The 13,721-nt window shown below is 39.8% G+C and overlaps 1 protein-coding gene across 2 annotated transcripts; it reads left to right on the forward strand.

The window, feature by feature from the left end:
- Positions 1-326: 326 nt before the first annotated feature.
- On the forward strand, positions 327-9,386 carry LOC104918004 (retinoblastoma-like protein 2). Of its 2 annotated transcripts, XM_019274292.2 has the most exons (15): positions 327-565; positions 3,037-3,191; positions 3,403-3,523; positions 3,927-4,030; positions 4,242-4,345; positions 4,508-4,645; positions 4,895-5,059; positions 5,270-5,339; positions 5,445-5,554; positions 5,854-6,030; positions 6,451-6,522; positions 6,624-6,690; positions 7,352-7,512; positions 7,617-7,781; positions 7,974-9,386. In XM_019274292.2, the coding sequence occupies exons 3-15, from the start codon at positions 3,450-3,452 to the stop codon at positions 8,202-8,204; spliced, it is 1,638 nt and encodes a 545-aa protein (XP_019129837.1). In that variant the 5' UTR covers positions 327-565; positions 3,037-3,191; positions 3,403-3,449; the 3' UTR covers positions 8,205-9,386. The 2 variants fall into 2 exon arrangements, with proteins under 2 accessions (XP_019129837.1, XP_010727913.2); XM_010729611.3 differs by lacking the exon at positions 3,037-3,191.
- The last annotated feature ends 4,335 nt before the right edge of the window (positions 9,387-13,721 follow it).

A 13,721-nucleotide genomic window follows, 5' to 3' on the forward strand; every position in this document is an offset into this window, starting at 1 on the left:
CAAAGTGCTAGTTACAAGTCAGAAAACAGTACAAACATATATTATAATGCAGCATTCAGTATGCAGGTGCTTTGATCCAGTAAATCTTAAATGTACCTGGAAATATTTCATAATAATATACAGCTTTTTAGACTTTTTTTTTCCCCAAATAGCTTAAAACCACATTATAAATAGTGTTTTGGTCAGACATCAGTTAATAAACAGACCTACTGCTGAACATATTTGTTAAAGCAAAGGGTTAATTTTCCTCTTTACTGTAAGTCCTGCATTCCCACTCTTGGTGGCGCTCAGTAGCCAGTGTAAAAAGTCTCTGAGCAGCTCAGTGCTTATCATAGCAACCAGACACAGATGACAAGTTGGGGCTTGTCTGCTGCTGCTGCTGAGAGGCCAATGATCTGAACTTCCTCAGTTTGCAGAGCAGCAGGTTGACTGCTCTGAACCATGCTGCACTGCCCCACTACTACAAGCCGGACGTAAGAGACATACAGGGGGGGGGGGGTCTTAGATCAGAAGACCCTCCATTTGGGTGTTGAACTCACCAGAAACACAAGAGTGCTCGGCACTGGTAAGTCACTCTGAGCCTGTTTATGACTTTAGTTTTTCTTATAGTATTTCTTATACAAGTCTGAACTTCAATAGGATGACATGACTGACAAACAACAAAGTTTTCAGTGGCACTTCTGCATGAGTTGAGACAGACTGACTCTACAGTAAATAACTGCATGTTTTAAATAGCTCTGTTGCAAGGCAGGCCCTATTGCACTGAACCATGACATTTTTTACTGACAGAAGAAAAAACATGAATTCATAGCTAATGTGAAGTGTTATTTAAATGTTCAGCACGTGTCTGAAAGTGAAAGTAACTTATTTGGATGAAATGTCTGTCAGTGAAGGCCAGTCTGGAGAAAACAGGAAATGGGTGTAACCCAAAGAAATGGGCAACAGATTATGTATCACTCAGTGTCTGTCTATTGATTTCTGGATCATTACGAAGTGTTAGTGACACCAAACAAACGTGGTGTTGGATGGAATTATATAGGAAAGCAGTTTATTTTTCATATAATGCAAAGGTTCTAACAAACAGATGAGTCCTGTGAAATTCAAACACTAAACATGAACTATATTCTGTTTGTATCAGTCCAGTTTGCCACGTTCTTTTGTAGTTTCTCAGTTTCTCAGCGTATATGTTATATAATGTTTTCTGAATTCAGCATGTGAAGTGTTGCGTCTAAGAATAAATTCAAATGTTTTAGTCCATTAACCTGGAAGTGTGTAAAGACAGAGACTAAGTATTCCTCTAAGTGAAAGCAAGTTGGAAATAAGTGATGCCTCTGTAAAGAAGTATATTTCATGTACAGTACGTCTGTGTTTCTTCTCTCTGTGCCTATGCTGGTTCTTAATGTACCAACAATGATAACTGAAACGTAACAGAAAGACGTGGGGATTTTCTCTCTTTCTGCTTTGTCATCTATTCCTTTCTGACTCGTCAGTTAGTCATGAGGTTTTCTGATCTACAATGACAATATATCTTGACATAAGTAACCTCAAATTGTCACTAATATAGACATCTATACAACAAATAAGACTGCACCTGTGGAGCTATAATCCATTGTGTGCAAACTTGAACTTTGCCTGAGGCAGCAGATAAACGAGCTGCAATAATGATAAAGAATTACTGCCATTAGCAACCTCATTTAGGATGGATGATCGCTAGATAACAAGGACCTTATCTTGGAAATGTGTTGATGCTCAAGCAAGGCGGTTGCTCATTCCTGCCTTTGTTTATCTCGACAAAAGGTCAGAACGAAACGGTATCGATCCCTTGAATTTATGCTACTGAGAGTTCTGAATGCAGCACAGTGCGGCTATGCGTCGTCAGTAGAAGAGTCTGAAACAAAGTTTACTGATGGGTTACTAATGAGAGCTGTTAGATGTTTGGACATAACAGGGTCATTCTGAAAGTGTGTTGTTATTTAGAATACCAGCCAAAAGGTCAAGAGAGCTAAAATATCTCAGACAACTTTATTTTTTTAACTTAATCTGCTTAAATGATTGGCTCAAATTGACTACATGAAGAGGGACTATTTGGGAAATTACCACAATAAAAGTTGTTCAGTCTGGCTATATTTGATTTATTTAGATAAGTGATCAGCCCGCACAGACTTACAAGATGCTCTTCTAATTTGATCCTTAGCCACATTCTGTACCATGTGACCTCTCTCAACTTCCTTACAGTCTCTAAGCCCATGGATATGCATATTATGTACACACTCACACACACACACACACACACACACACAGTATAGACTGAGGATAGTAACCCAGAATAATAAACAGCACATGTGGGAATGATTAGAGGAACAGAGTCTCCATTCAGAGGAAGGGAACAAACACACACAGATAAACTGAAATGGTTGAGGTAGAAGGGAGCATTAAAAAAAAAAACAAAAAGCACCAATAGGCCTACAATGGTGTAAAAAAAGTTAAAGGGTACTGCTGGAGATGACGCATGGCCTCTGTGGCCACATCATCCGCGATATGTTTTTCACATCATACAGGCCGGGGGACAAATACTCCTTAAATGGAGCCTGACAAAGAACATACTGTCGAGTTAAGCCTAAAATGATGTTGTTTGCCAAGTCCTCTTATTGCCGATGAAACCTGCACTGCCACAGTAGGCTTTGGTGCTTGTTCAATGATTCTAATCACTGATTAGAGACCTGAGTCTTCTGTGGCCCCTAAAATGTCCCTCTTGTTACATCCTCAACATGACAGTCACCATTCTGCCGTATTTGTGAAGTTACATTAGCACCCAGCAGCACCTCTAAAAGTACTAAATATGTTAAGTTACAGTGAGTAACTTCCCTAAAACCATTACATGGTTTTGTGTTTGTGTTCACAATGTAAATCTTTAAGATCTCAAGAAGTTGGTAGGGGAATTTTTTTTAGCTTTGGAAATCACTAGCCATCTTTTTCTTTATGCTAAACAGAACTAAGCTACTAACTGTCTCCTCAACGTAACTTTTACATTTACAGTCCAGACGAGAGCGGTATCAGTTTTGTTATCTAACTCTTGGAAATTAAGCAAATACGTGTACTTCCCATCAACGTCAAACTGCTGCCAGAAGTTCCTTACGAAACCAAAGGGTGACATCAGAGACACCACTTCACCACTTGTCTGTGGTTTTGGTGTAAGTTTCTCTACTGGTGTGACTAATATCAAGCAATACATGGATGTGTATATTTATTAAACACTATAAAAAATCAAAAATATTTGACCATGTTTACACATTGTATCTACTCAGTGGTTGATTGGCTTAATTTGGTCACTTGTTGCACTACACTGCAAGGTTTAGGGTTTAGTTTTGTCTCTGTGTTTGTAATATTCTTTTCCTTCTTTAGGTGCCAATTCCTGCTCTCACACTCATCTGCTGAGTGTGGAGGTGACCATGGCAACCGAGCCTGAGGGTAACCTGGGAAAGCGGAGGTTTGGCCCCAGTGATCGCCTCAAAGCTATGTTCAGGTCTGCACTACGGTCTTGCATTTATACAGTGGCCATTGTGTTTGCATTGAACCTCAGAACTATGACTTTATCTGTGCAGGTTTTGTACGGACGCAGTCATAGTCGCAATAAAAACAACAATATTTCATCGATGTCACACAAAGAGCACACCCTGTAATATCACTACTCATAACTCTTACATGCATTGTAGGTTTTTGACACTTAACATCTGGTGTATGGGAAACTGAATATAGTTTGCACTGAGACAAAGAATTGATTTATAATACGTAAACATTAGGAGGTTTCTGTACACTCATTAACAGACTTAAAACGTTGAGTGTTCTTTGATTTAATTCTCAAGTGCTTTCTAACCAACAACACCTACTCATTCAGTTACTACACTAACTACAATTCTTGATTTCAGGGCCTGCTCCAGAGATCCAACAGAGGCCATTGAAGCCAGACTGAGATCTATGCTACAGACATTTCTGCAACACCGCAGAGACAATGCAGCAAATGAGTCCAACGGTATACTGCCATATGCAATGAGGACAGAGGAGTGTGATAGTTGTTCAACAGGACAGACAGATTTTTTATTAATCAAATGTTTTAATATTCACTTTAAACCCCCCTACATGATTAGAAAGCTTGCATGTTTTTAATGATAGGTTTCATATTCTGGAGTAAAGCCCTTGTTGTTGATACATGTGACATATAATCCATGTGATACTGTTCACAGAGTTGGCAGCGAAGTGCTGCTGTGAAGCTGGGATCTGGTATTACAGGATCCTGGAGAACCATGCAAGTGAAGAGAGGAACAGACTGGGCATCAGTGATATCTCAGTGAGTGTACTGCCCTCTTGTGGACACACCTGCAACTGCTGCTTGGCAAATACCTTTTCTGCACACTAGAGGCACTGTGTGAACAGTCAATACACGCTTATGTCCTTAAGTCTTTTAAAAATCGAGGCTGTCTAAAAAATAAAGCACTCATGTTTGCCGTAGGCCATCTTGGAGAATGATCTTTTCCAGCGCTGTCTGGTGGCCTGTTGTCTAGAAATGTCCATATCCTGGAATCGTCTACAATGTGACTTCCCTTCACTCCTTCAGATCATCAAACTGGCACCATATCACTTCTGGAAGGTTTGTTTCCAAGCTTGTTGGCAATCAAATCTGTCGATCAAACACTTGTCAGCTCCAAATAATTTCCAGAAAATATTACTAAGCACCACAGCAGAAAATATGGTTACATTCTTGCCTCATGGGAACCTTAACAACACACTCTTTTTTTCCAGACAGTTTCCCATCTGGTCTGAGATCTGAACCAAAAACAACATCCCTGCTACTTCTAACTCTGTGAATACCCCTGTTTTCAATTTTGTTTCCTGGCAGGTAATTGAGCTAGAGTTGCGGGCTGATGTGGGCCTGCCTCATGCTGTGGTCACACACCTCGCCCAAGTGGAAGATAAAGTTCTAGAGAGCATGGCATGGACCAGTGACTCACCGTTATGGGAAGAAATCAGAGACAACGAAGGCCATCTGCCTACCTGCCAACAGGTGGGCAATAAAACACATAAAAACAATCTCACCAAGTTAGCTCAGATTAATATTCAGTTTTCTTCCAAGGCGACACTGACAAAAGAGTAAAAGAGTAATTTTAATCATATTAAGAGGTATGATTCAAATTCTTTCCACTGACTGAATGACCTCCAGATGTTTGGATGGATCACATTTTTAACTTTAATGAGGCCTTGGTGTTATACGCAGGTGATTCCTCCTACACAGCTTGAAGACCTAACGAGAACAGATTTACAAGCTGATGAAAACCTACCAGAAGGTACAAATACAGTGCATTGAATCTCCTTTTTATTTAAATACATATCTCAATTGCTAATTGACGTCAGTATTTAATTAATTGACTGGTCTGTTCTGTTTTTGCCAGTGAGTCGCAGTTTGGGACGTGAACAGTCTGGCAGCACTGATCGACAACGCTCCCCATCAGCTGTGAACAGGCCCCGGAGAAGAAACTCCCTCCATATTTTTGCCCGCAAGGTGAGTTGGTCTACTGTAGCACAAAATTCTCCTAGAGTGTAGAATTATATTCTCGTCTGTGGCTCCAAACAGTTGTCATCACAGTCGATATTTGGCTTAGACGGAGCTTCCAGAACAGATTCAAGCCACCAAGCACAACTATAGTGTTTACGTTGCTAAGAGGTCCTGGCTGATATAATATGTATCATACCTCTGTATGTATTCCACATGGGGAATGTAATCATTTCTCAGGGGAAATTGTTGGGAATAAATGGAGCTGCTATGTTTAGTGTGGTCATGTTTTCTCCTGCACGCCTCAGGTTTACAGATTGATGGCCATGCGTCTGAGGGAGCTGTGTTCCACGCTGCACATTTCTGATGAGCTGAGGTCGAAGATCTGGACCTGTTTTGAGTACTCTCTGGTCAACTGCACTGGCCTCATGATAGACCGTCACTTGGACCAACTGGTCATGTGTGCTATCTACATTATAGCTAAGGTGGGTTTTGATGCATCTGAGAAATGTCTCATGTATCTTAGGTCAAGAAGATTTTGTAGAAGTTTTTTTTTTCTTTCAGAGAAGGCAGACCATTTGACTAAGTTCATATTTCGGCTTGTGCAATAACAGTTAGATGTTTGTGACAATGGGTTGGAAATACACGTTACTAACTCAACATTCTCACCTGCCAGAATAAGAAGCACAGTATATCACCAGTTACTTCATTTTTATTCATTCTACAGTCTCATTTGGAGGGGAACAACAACTTTGTATTTTTAAACATATTTCATTTTTAGGTATAAATGGGCATCGTATGTCTCCACTCTCACCACTCGCGGACTAACCTGCTGATAAATTAATTGATCCAAATGTTTGCTTAGAAATCATTACCAAGTAAACAATCAATGATTAAATTTACAGATTACCAATGTCGAGATACCCTTCAAACACATAATGAACTGCTACAAGTCTCGGCCACTTGCCAGCAAAAGTGTAAGTTTTTGTTTTTTTTAGATGATTTCTGCCATAATTTAAAATGATTTGTTTCTAAATGTGGATCATTTAAATAGAAGTGTGACATTTCCTCTTCTCAGGTCTGCAAAAATGTGCTGATTTCCGGAAGAGACACCGAAAATTCTCCCACCGGAAACAACAGTAGCAGTAAGAAAACCCTGAGTAAAACAAATGTTTAAAAATACACTCACTCATCTTGCATGCGAGAAATAGCATGAACTAGAACTTCCTGTCATTACACTGAGATAAATCAGTGTGTGAGGTTGATATGGAACAAGGGACAAAGTATGGTGGAATAAACAGCTGATTTACATAGACACAACTCAACGTAGATAAAGTATGTAAATGTGTTCATGAACTTATTTTCTTCATACTCTTTCTACATACATATAATTGTGCCTGTTTGTTCAGCCTTTTAATTACATATTAATATTTTTTTTAATATGCAAAGTAGCTACAACAATGCTGACAATGCAAACGTCCCATTTCACAGGAAGATGAGGTGATTAAAGAAACTCCATGTTTAAACCTCAGATTCATTAAGATCATGAGCATCAAGATAGAGAATTCCCTGGTACACAAGCTGGATTTTGTTCCCTTTAACTGAACCCCTTCAGACTGCCTATCCAGGGTTAGCCATTAAGTCAAGTATTACTCTCTGTAGCTGGAGAGATACATTATAGCAATGCCTCTATCAAGGTACCACAATAACTCACAATATATATTACCTACATTATATCAGTAATGTAAGTAGAGACAATTTACTTCTACAGTGTGAAGTGGCCATTTATTACGTTGTTGATTACAGATAATGGATACCACAGTGACGGTATCCTGACCCCCAACACACCATCAACACATTATCCAGGACCTTGGCAGGAGGAGCGGGGCAATCTTATTTACTTTTACAACCAGGTCTACACAACAAAGATGGAGGGCTTTGCCAAGAAGTTTGCACCAACCCCTGGAGTAAGTGAACCATGTCTCCGAAGTCCACATTTGTGGATGTAAAAATGTTGAAATATACTCTAACAAAATGGGATTTTCTAACATATACTGTATCACTGCTGTAGGGAGAAACTCCTCCATCGTCTCCATACCCCCGACAGTTTAGAGGATCTTCTCGCAGACGCAGGCTGTCCAGCAGCCACTCCATCTTCATTTCACCGTACAACACAGAAAGCACTTCCCGCCATACATCTGGACTCTGCTACTACTTTAACTCAAGCCCCCCAGAGGTGCATATAATGTTGGATACCTGTCTAGTGATCAAACTATTATCCTAAAATTATATTAGTTTGTGTAGACTGAAAATATGTGACATACATTTTCATGTAAACAAAGTAAACTTGAATTATTGGTTACATCACAACATTGAGTGGTTAACTCTCAGTTAAATATTGCTACAAATATCCCTCCTGTTTCCACAGCGTCTGCGTGAGATCAATATCATGGTCAAGACGGGCAGGTCACCCATCAGGCGATCACTGGTATCACTGGACGGAGATGATGAGGAGGAAAATGATGGTCCTTCAGCAAAAAGACTCCACTTGGATGATCAGTCAGCCTGGCAGAGGCGACTAAGGAATGTGGAGAATGACCGCATGACAATAAGGGACCGGGACCAACCATCTCCAGTTACAAAGCCTAACCAGTACTAAAGCAGAGAGGAGCACGTAGTCTCTCTCCTGTTTCTTCTGAGAGTGTAACAACAATGTCAGGTTGTTAGAGAGAGGAAAAAAAAGCACAGAGCAGCTTTGTCTTCCTTTACAGCTATCCTATAAGAATTCCTTGGGGTCAAATTATTTGTCAGCTCAAAGTGTTGTCTGCAGTCTAAGCTAAAATTAAACCTTTTTTGCTCTTTTGTTCTGCACTTTTTCTGACACCTGCTGTCCTTGAATAGGGAACTTGGCCTTCAGCTCAATGGCCAATGGTAGAAGACTATTGTCGTCCTGGGCAGCTCCCTGGTGAAAGAGTATGATGTCGTATGAATCTGAAGTAGGCCATGGCTGGAAAGTGCTCAGTTGACTTTCATTGGATAAATAAAGGTTAGACTGAGAGAGGATGTTACTGTACTGTTACTGAACTGCAGTTAAAACTGTGAGGCAAGCTTATCTTCCCCTTACAGCGCTCATGGGGACAAGCATGTGTCAAGCTCAACCAGTGTCTATAGCCTTCATGAATACTTGATTGTAATTGACTTGATTTGTATTAAGTGAGGGGTGATGCTAAGTGTTCAGTGCAAGCCACTCTAAAGCAGTTTTTAATGTTTTTTTTCCTTTTACCTTGTAATGATGCTTTCTTGGCTTATCTTCTAAAATCGTTACATATAATCAAGTCGAACCTGTTGTTAAGAGTGAAACATGATTCTATGTTTCATCACAAGAATGAAAGGAAAAATACAGAATTTATATTTTAAGCAGCATGAAACTTCAATTGTACTTACGTGGACAAATGTAAGAAATTTTGCATGTTTGCAGTTACATCTAAATATAACTTTAAGATGCGTGCATACATCACGGGTAGTTTGGAAGCCAATCATGGTACAGTATTCAACATGCACAAATACGATATGTAAACTTGAAATCTCTGGTGAGTACAGACTGACAAATCACTTTATCTTTTGCTAAAGGGTTTAAATTTTGAAAATGTTTTGTGTTTTTCTTAAACTGTGATAAAAAAATAAAAGTCATTTTATCATTCAATTATTTTCTAAAGAACAGTGTTTTCATCTCATGAAATGGTTTTTTAAATTTGATAATCAAAATACCTTCCATGTATTCTTCCAACAGTCACTTTAACTGCAAATATTCATTAAACAATAAACATTTATTTGAAAAAAATTCTCATATTACTGTTTTTATAACATTCTTATTCATTAAACGTCCCATATATGAGATTCTGAAGCAGTTAACGTATTTATTTTATGTTTAAATATTTTTTTCAAAAGGTGAACAGGTTGTAACTTGACTTTAACAATGAGCTGGGGTTGGCTGGCTGTGCCGCGTGGGTCTGGTGTTGGTTGCTTCATTGTGTTGGCTAATGGTGTGATTTGGAAACAGAAAGTGTATCATGGAACCAATGATCCAAATAAAATATGGGAACATTACAGATAGTCACATTACTCTGTAAATGATTTGAATTTTTCAGTGTGCATTTCAGCATTCAGTCGTGTGTATGGCCGATGCCCAGGATGATGCTCGCTCGCACCCATGGTTTGCAAGGACGATCAGGGTTTTCTGAACCTTTACATTATGCTACATTATGTTCTCTATTATGAGGTTATCATACGAGCAGAGACGGTGTGGATTTTCCTCTTTCACGTCTGAGAAAACTGGTTTCTGCTCAGCGTTTTGGCTTCACTCTGCTCTGCTTCCTTTTAAGAAAGTTAATAAGAAGCGACCAGGAAACAGTGGCGTATCCAGGACATTTTTACCGGGGTGGCCAGGATGGGGACACAAAGCTAGTGTGGGGTGGCCATGGCATAGTGGAGTTTAATGCCATGTACGCAGCCGACCACAGTTCAAATCCAAGTCCTTTTCTGCATGGCACATACCCTCTGTCTCCCATAATTTCCTGTCTCATAAGTGTTAAATAAAGGTGTCTATTCTGGTAAAAAAAAACAAAAAAAAAAACAAGTCATTATTTAAATTTCATTTCCCATTATCACAGTCCTCACGTATATCTGGTTATTTAGTAAAATGTGTTCAGGATAGGGTACACATTTTCTAAGAGCCATTTCCTTGTAGTGGATTAAAGTCCTCATCTCTTCACAAATTAGATTAGATTAGATTAGAAAAATCTCAACTGCTCTTAACTCATCCTATAGAATAACATTATCAGCCATCAGCTCATCATCTGTGTCACCTGTATTGTTACCTGTTTGCTTTACTAATTGAAACGACATCTTGTGGCTATATTAAAACACAGCAATCCAGGCAACAGAACAAACCAAAACTTTTTTGATTTGTTCTTTGCCAGATGTGTTTTTAATTAATGACAAGATGGCATTTAAATTAGTAAAGTACACATGATGCTGACTGAATAATAGGATTCTATAGGATGCCTTGTGATCTTTGAAAATGTGCAAAAAGTGGTTTTCAGCCCAGACAGTATTCATGTTCCTGATGAAGATATACACTGAAACATTGGCTTTGATTCAGCATGAATGTATTCATTTAAATCAATGCTTAAAAACAATATAATATTAAAACAATGCATTTTCATAAAGTAACTTATGAAAAATGTGCATAAACAATTGTAACATAAACCAAATAAAAAAAATATGAACTCCAAACAAAGTACATACTGCAATGTTATGTAAAACAAAACTCTCATGAACATGCTTAGCAGGTGGAGTTCCAGACACTGCGGGATCCTCCTCCGGGTGTGGCTGGTCAGCTGTGGGAATACACAGATATCTGAGAAATATATATATATATAAATGTGTGTGTGTGTGTGTATTATTATTTTATTATTGTTCTTCTGTCTTTTACAACTGTTTGAACTAATGATGTTTCAGACGGTCATAATTGTATAACTGAAAACACATTCAGCTTTAATGTGAGCCTACATGGAAAATTCAAACTATCCCAGCATGACTTACCATCATGTGCAGGGGGAGCTGACTGCCCTTGCCCTTCATCACTACTGCTGTACCTACTTAGGACTAGATAAAGTTTTCCTACACATTAAGAGGGAACTACGATATAAATAAACATTACATTACCATACCTCCGACGGATTTCACCGGTTTATCCAGTAGTTGAAGCTCCTTCCACGGACCTCTTCAGCAGCTGCAGCAGTAACGTTGTGCGTTTCATCGGTCACCTGACACTTGACCTGTCTGGCCATTGGCCAAACGTACGCTGAACAGAGATCAGCTGTCACAGCCTCAGTATGACCATTACTGTGATACTTCAAAATGTAAATCTGGCTCTGAATCAGTTGATCGGCTGTCATCATTGATTGATAGCATTTCTCTTGTTTCTCGTGTTGACGAACTTGACCAACTACCTATCAGATCTGGGGTGGCCGCAGGGGTGGCCAATGAGACGAACCAGGCCACCCCCCAAAATCGCCACTGCCAGGAAACCTGTTTTTACTTGGCAGAGCACTTCTACTCAGGGGACTCACTAATAGAATTTATATTATGAGCTGTAATTCTCTTTTCATTGCTTTCATTTTTCTGTCTCACACTCCACCTTCTTCTTCAAAGCTATGTATCCACCAAACCAATGATCTACAGTTTGTGTTTCTCCTTTACTCTATGCTAAAACCCAGTAGATCTGCAAATAAAAATCTGCTCTGGCATTAGCTGACTGGTGATTCATAAAATTCTCTGACTGAACGCAAGCAGAAACACCCATCAAGATCGTAACCATGGCTGCCCTGTGATTGACACACAATCCCTTTCAGTGTTTATCAGTAACCATGTTTTGGCACGCTACTGAGTTAATTCTCAACCAATGTTGCTTAGGAGGTAAAAAGGCAGTACGGCCAGCAGACAAAGGCTTGTAAAAGGAGGACAACACACAGCCAGGTGCCCAAACCCAACAGGAAGTCTTAAAGTTGCCATAGAGAACAAAAACACCTGAACCCACAACACTTCAACAGGTTTAAAGGTTACGACCGGTGTTTTAACACTCCATACGCCTCTGGACTCCCATCTGCTGAAGAGCATATTGTAGACTCTTAGATTCTGCCAAATCATGGGTTGCAACACAAGCAGGGGGGCCACAGTGGTGGACCCGTCTGAAAAGCCAGATGAGAGGCCAAAGACAGCCACTTCTACCAAGGAAGCGTCTATGGAGGAAATCAATGGACCGACAGACAAAAGCAAGGATGAAAAGAACAAAAAGAATTCCATGTGAGGGTCATCTTCAACGTCAACTCTTCTTAAAGTAAGAAATATGATATATTACCTGAAAACTATCAAATATTCACAATCTACTTGAAAAAAACTATTTTCCTATTAAACTTATCAGCTGACTGTGCTTTCATTGTTTTCAATTCTACCAATGGAACGATATAACGCCTCACCATAAAGCAAGCAATTTATGACCATCGCATTGGGGTCACTTTGATACAATCACCTCTATAACTTGACCGCAGTGTCTCTCTGAAGCTATTTGACATGACAAATGGGCTCTGTGGTGACTGAGATGGACTCTGTGTGTCTGTGTCGCTGTGTGTACAGATTGGCCTGTCCAGGGTGAAGGAGGGCCTGTCAGCAGGAGGAGGCAACGCTGCACTACTGTCCATCAACCTCGGTGTCATCCGGGCTAGCCGCACACACAAATTAACACACTCTTCTGAAGAAATCCTGCTCTCATGTTCATATTCCAGAAACTATTTTGTGATAAATATACTTATTCAATCACTGTTGCGTTGTTGTGTACCTATTCTTTTTTAGCGTTGCTTTAGATCTTTGCACAGCCCCCCCTGGCGGCGTACTTTGCATCGCCTTTGTTTGTTTTCACAGCCGTTATATGTTCATTGTCTTCTCCTCCTCCTCTGAAGCTCTCCCTCTCTCTCTTTCACACACACACACACACCTCTGGTCAGGGCTGATAGTTACAACACACTCTTTCAAATGCTTCCAATTCTGCTGCAGGCTAAAGCAGCAACCCTTTAAGATAGTCAGCTTATGTTTCAGCTGTGGATACCTTGCAGCTCTACAGCTAGATAGCACGCTCTGCATATCAGAAGGCTGTTACTGCTCAGAGACAACGAGTGTGTCATACAGCAAATCATGAAATGCTGCCAAGAAGTGTGTTACAAAGATGTCCAAGCACTTCCCAGTCTTTGCCACCAGGGGGCATGGACGAACACCAAAGTAATTCTCCCTGCCGCCACCAGGGAGCAGAAGTGATCTTTGTAGATTGCTATGAGACATCTGAGGCTGGCTCCATTTGCTGAAGACATTTAATCTGAAATATAGGTTGTAAGTTTATTACCAGCTAGTGAATGGAGCTGGAATGGAATAGCCATTTCACAAAGCCATATCAAAAATACCCATCTCAGAGGCAGTGGGAAATTACATGAAAATATTACCATTATACAAATGGAAAGTGTGATTGAATAATGTGCTGGAGAAGATAAATGAAAAGCACTTTGTTGGAAAACGTGGTACTAAATAGGTTTTTAATTTCAGTAGTGGGATAAAAGAAGCGCAT

The sequence above is a fragment of the Larimichthys crocea genome, chromosome VIII (assembly GCF_000972845.2).
Source record: "Larimichthys crocea isolate SSNF chromosome VIII, L_crocea_2.0, whole genome shotgun sequence".
NCBI classification, from domain to species: domain Eukaryota; kingdom Metazoa; phylum Chordata; class Actinopteri; family Sciaenidae; genus Larimichthys; species Larimichthys crocea.

Excerpts from the sequence above, each read along its gene's own strand:
- LOC104918004 (XM_019274292.2), top strand. The coding sequence starts at position 3,450 with ATGGCAACCGAGCCTGAGGGTAACCTGGGAAAGCGGAGGTTTGGCCCC. Across the intron at positions 6,523-6,623 it reads GGCCACTTGCCAGCAAAAGT|GTCTGCAAAAATGTGCTGAT; the intron begins GTAAGTTTTTGT and ends TCCTCTTCTCAG. Across the intron at positions 7,513-7,616 it reads AGTTTGCACCAACCCCTGGA|GGAGAAACTCCTCCATCGTC; the intron begins GTAAGTGAACCA and ends TCACTGCTGTAG.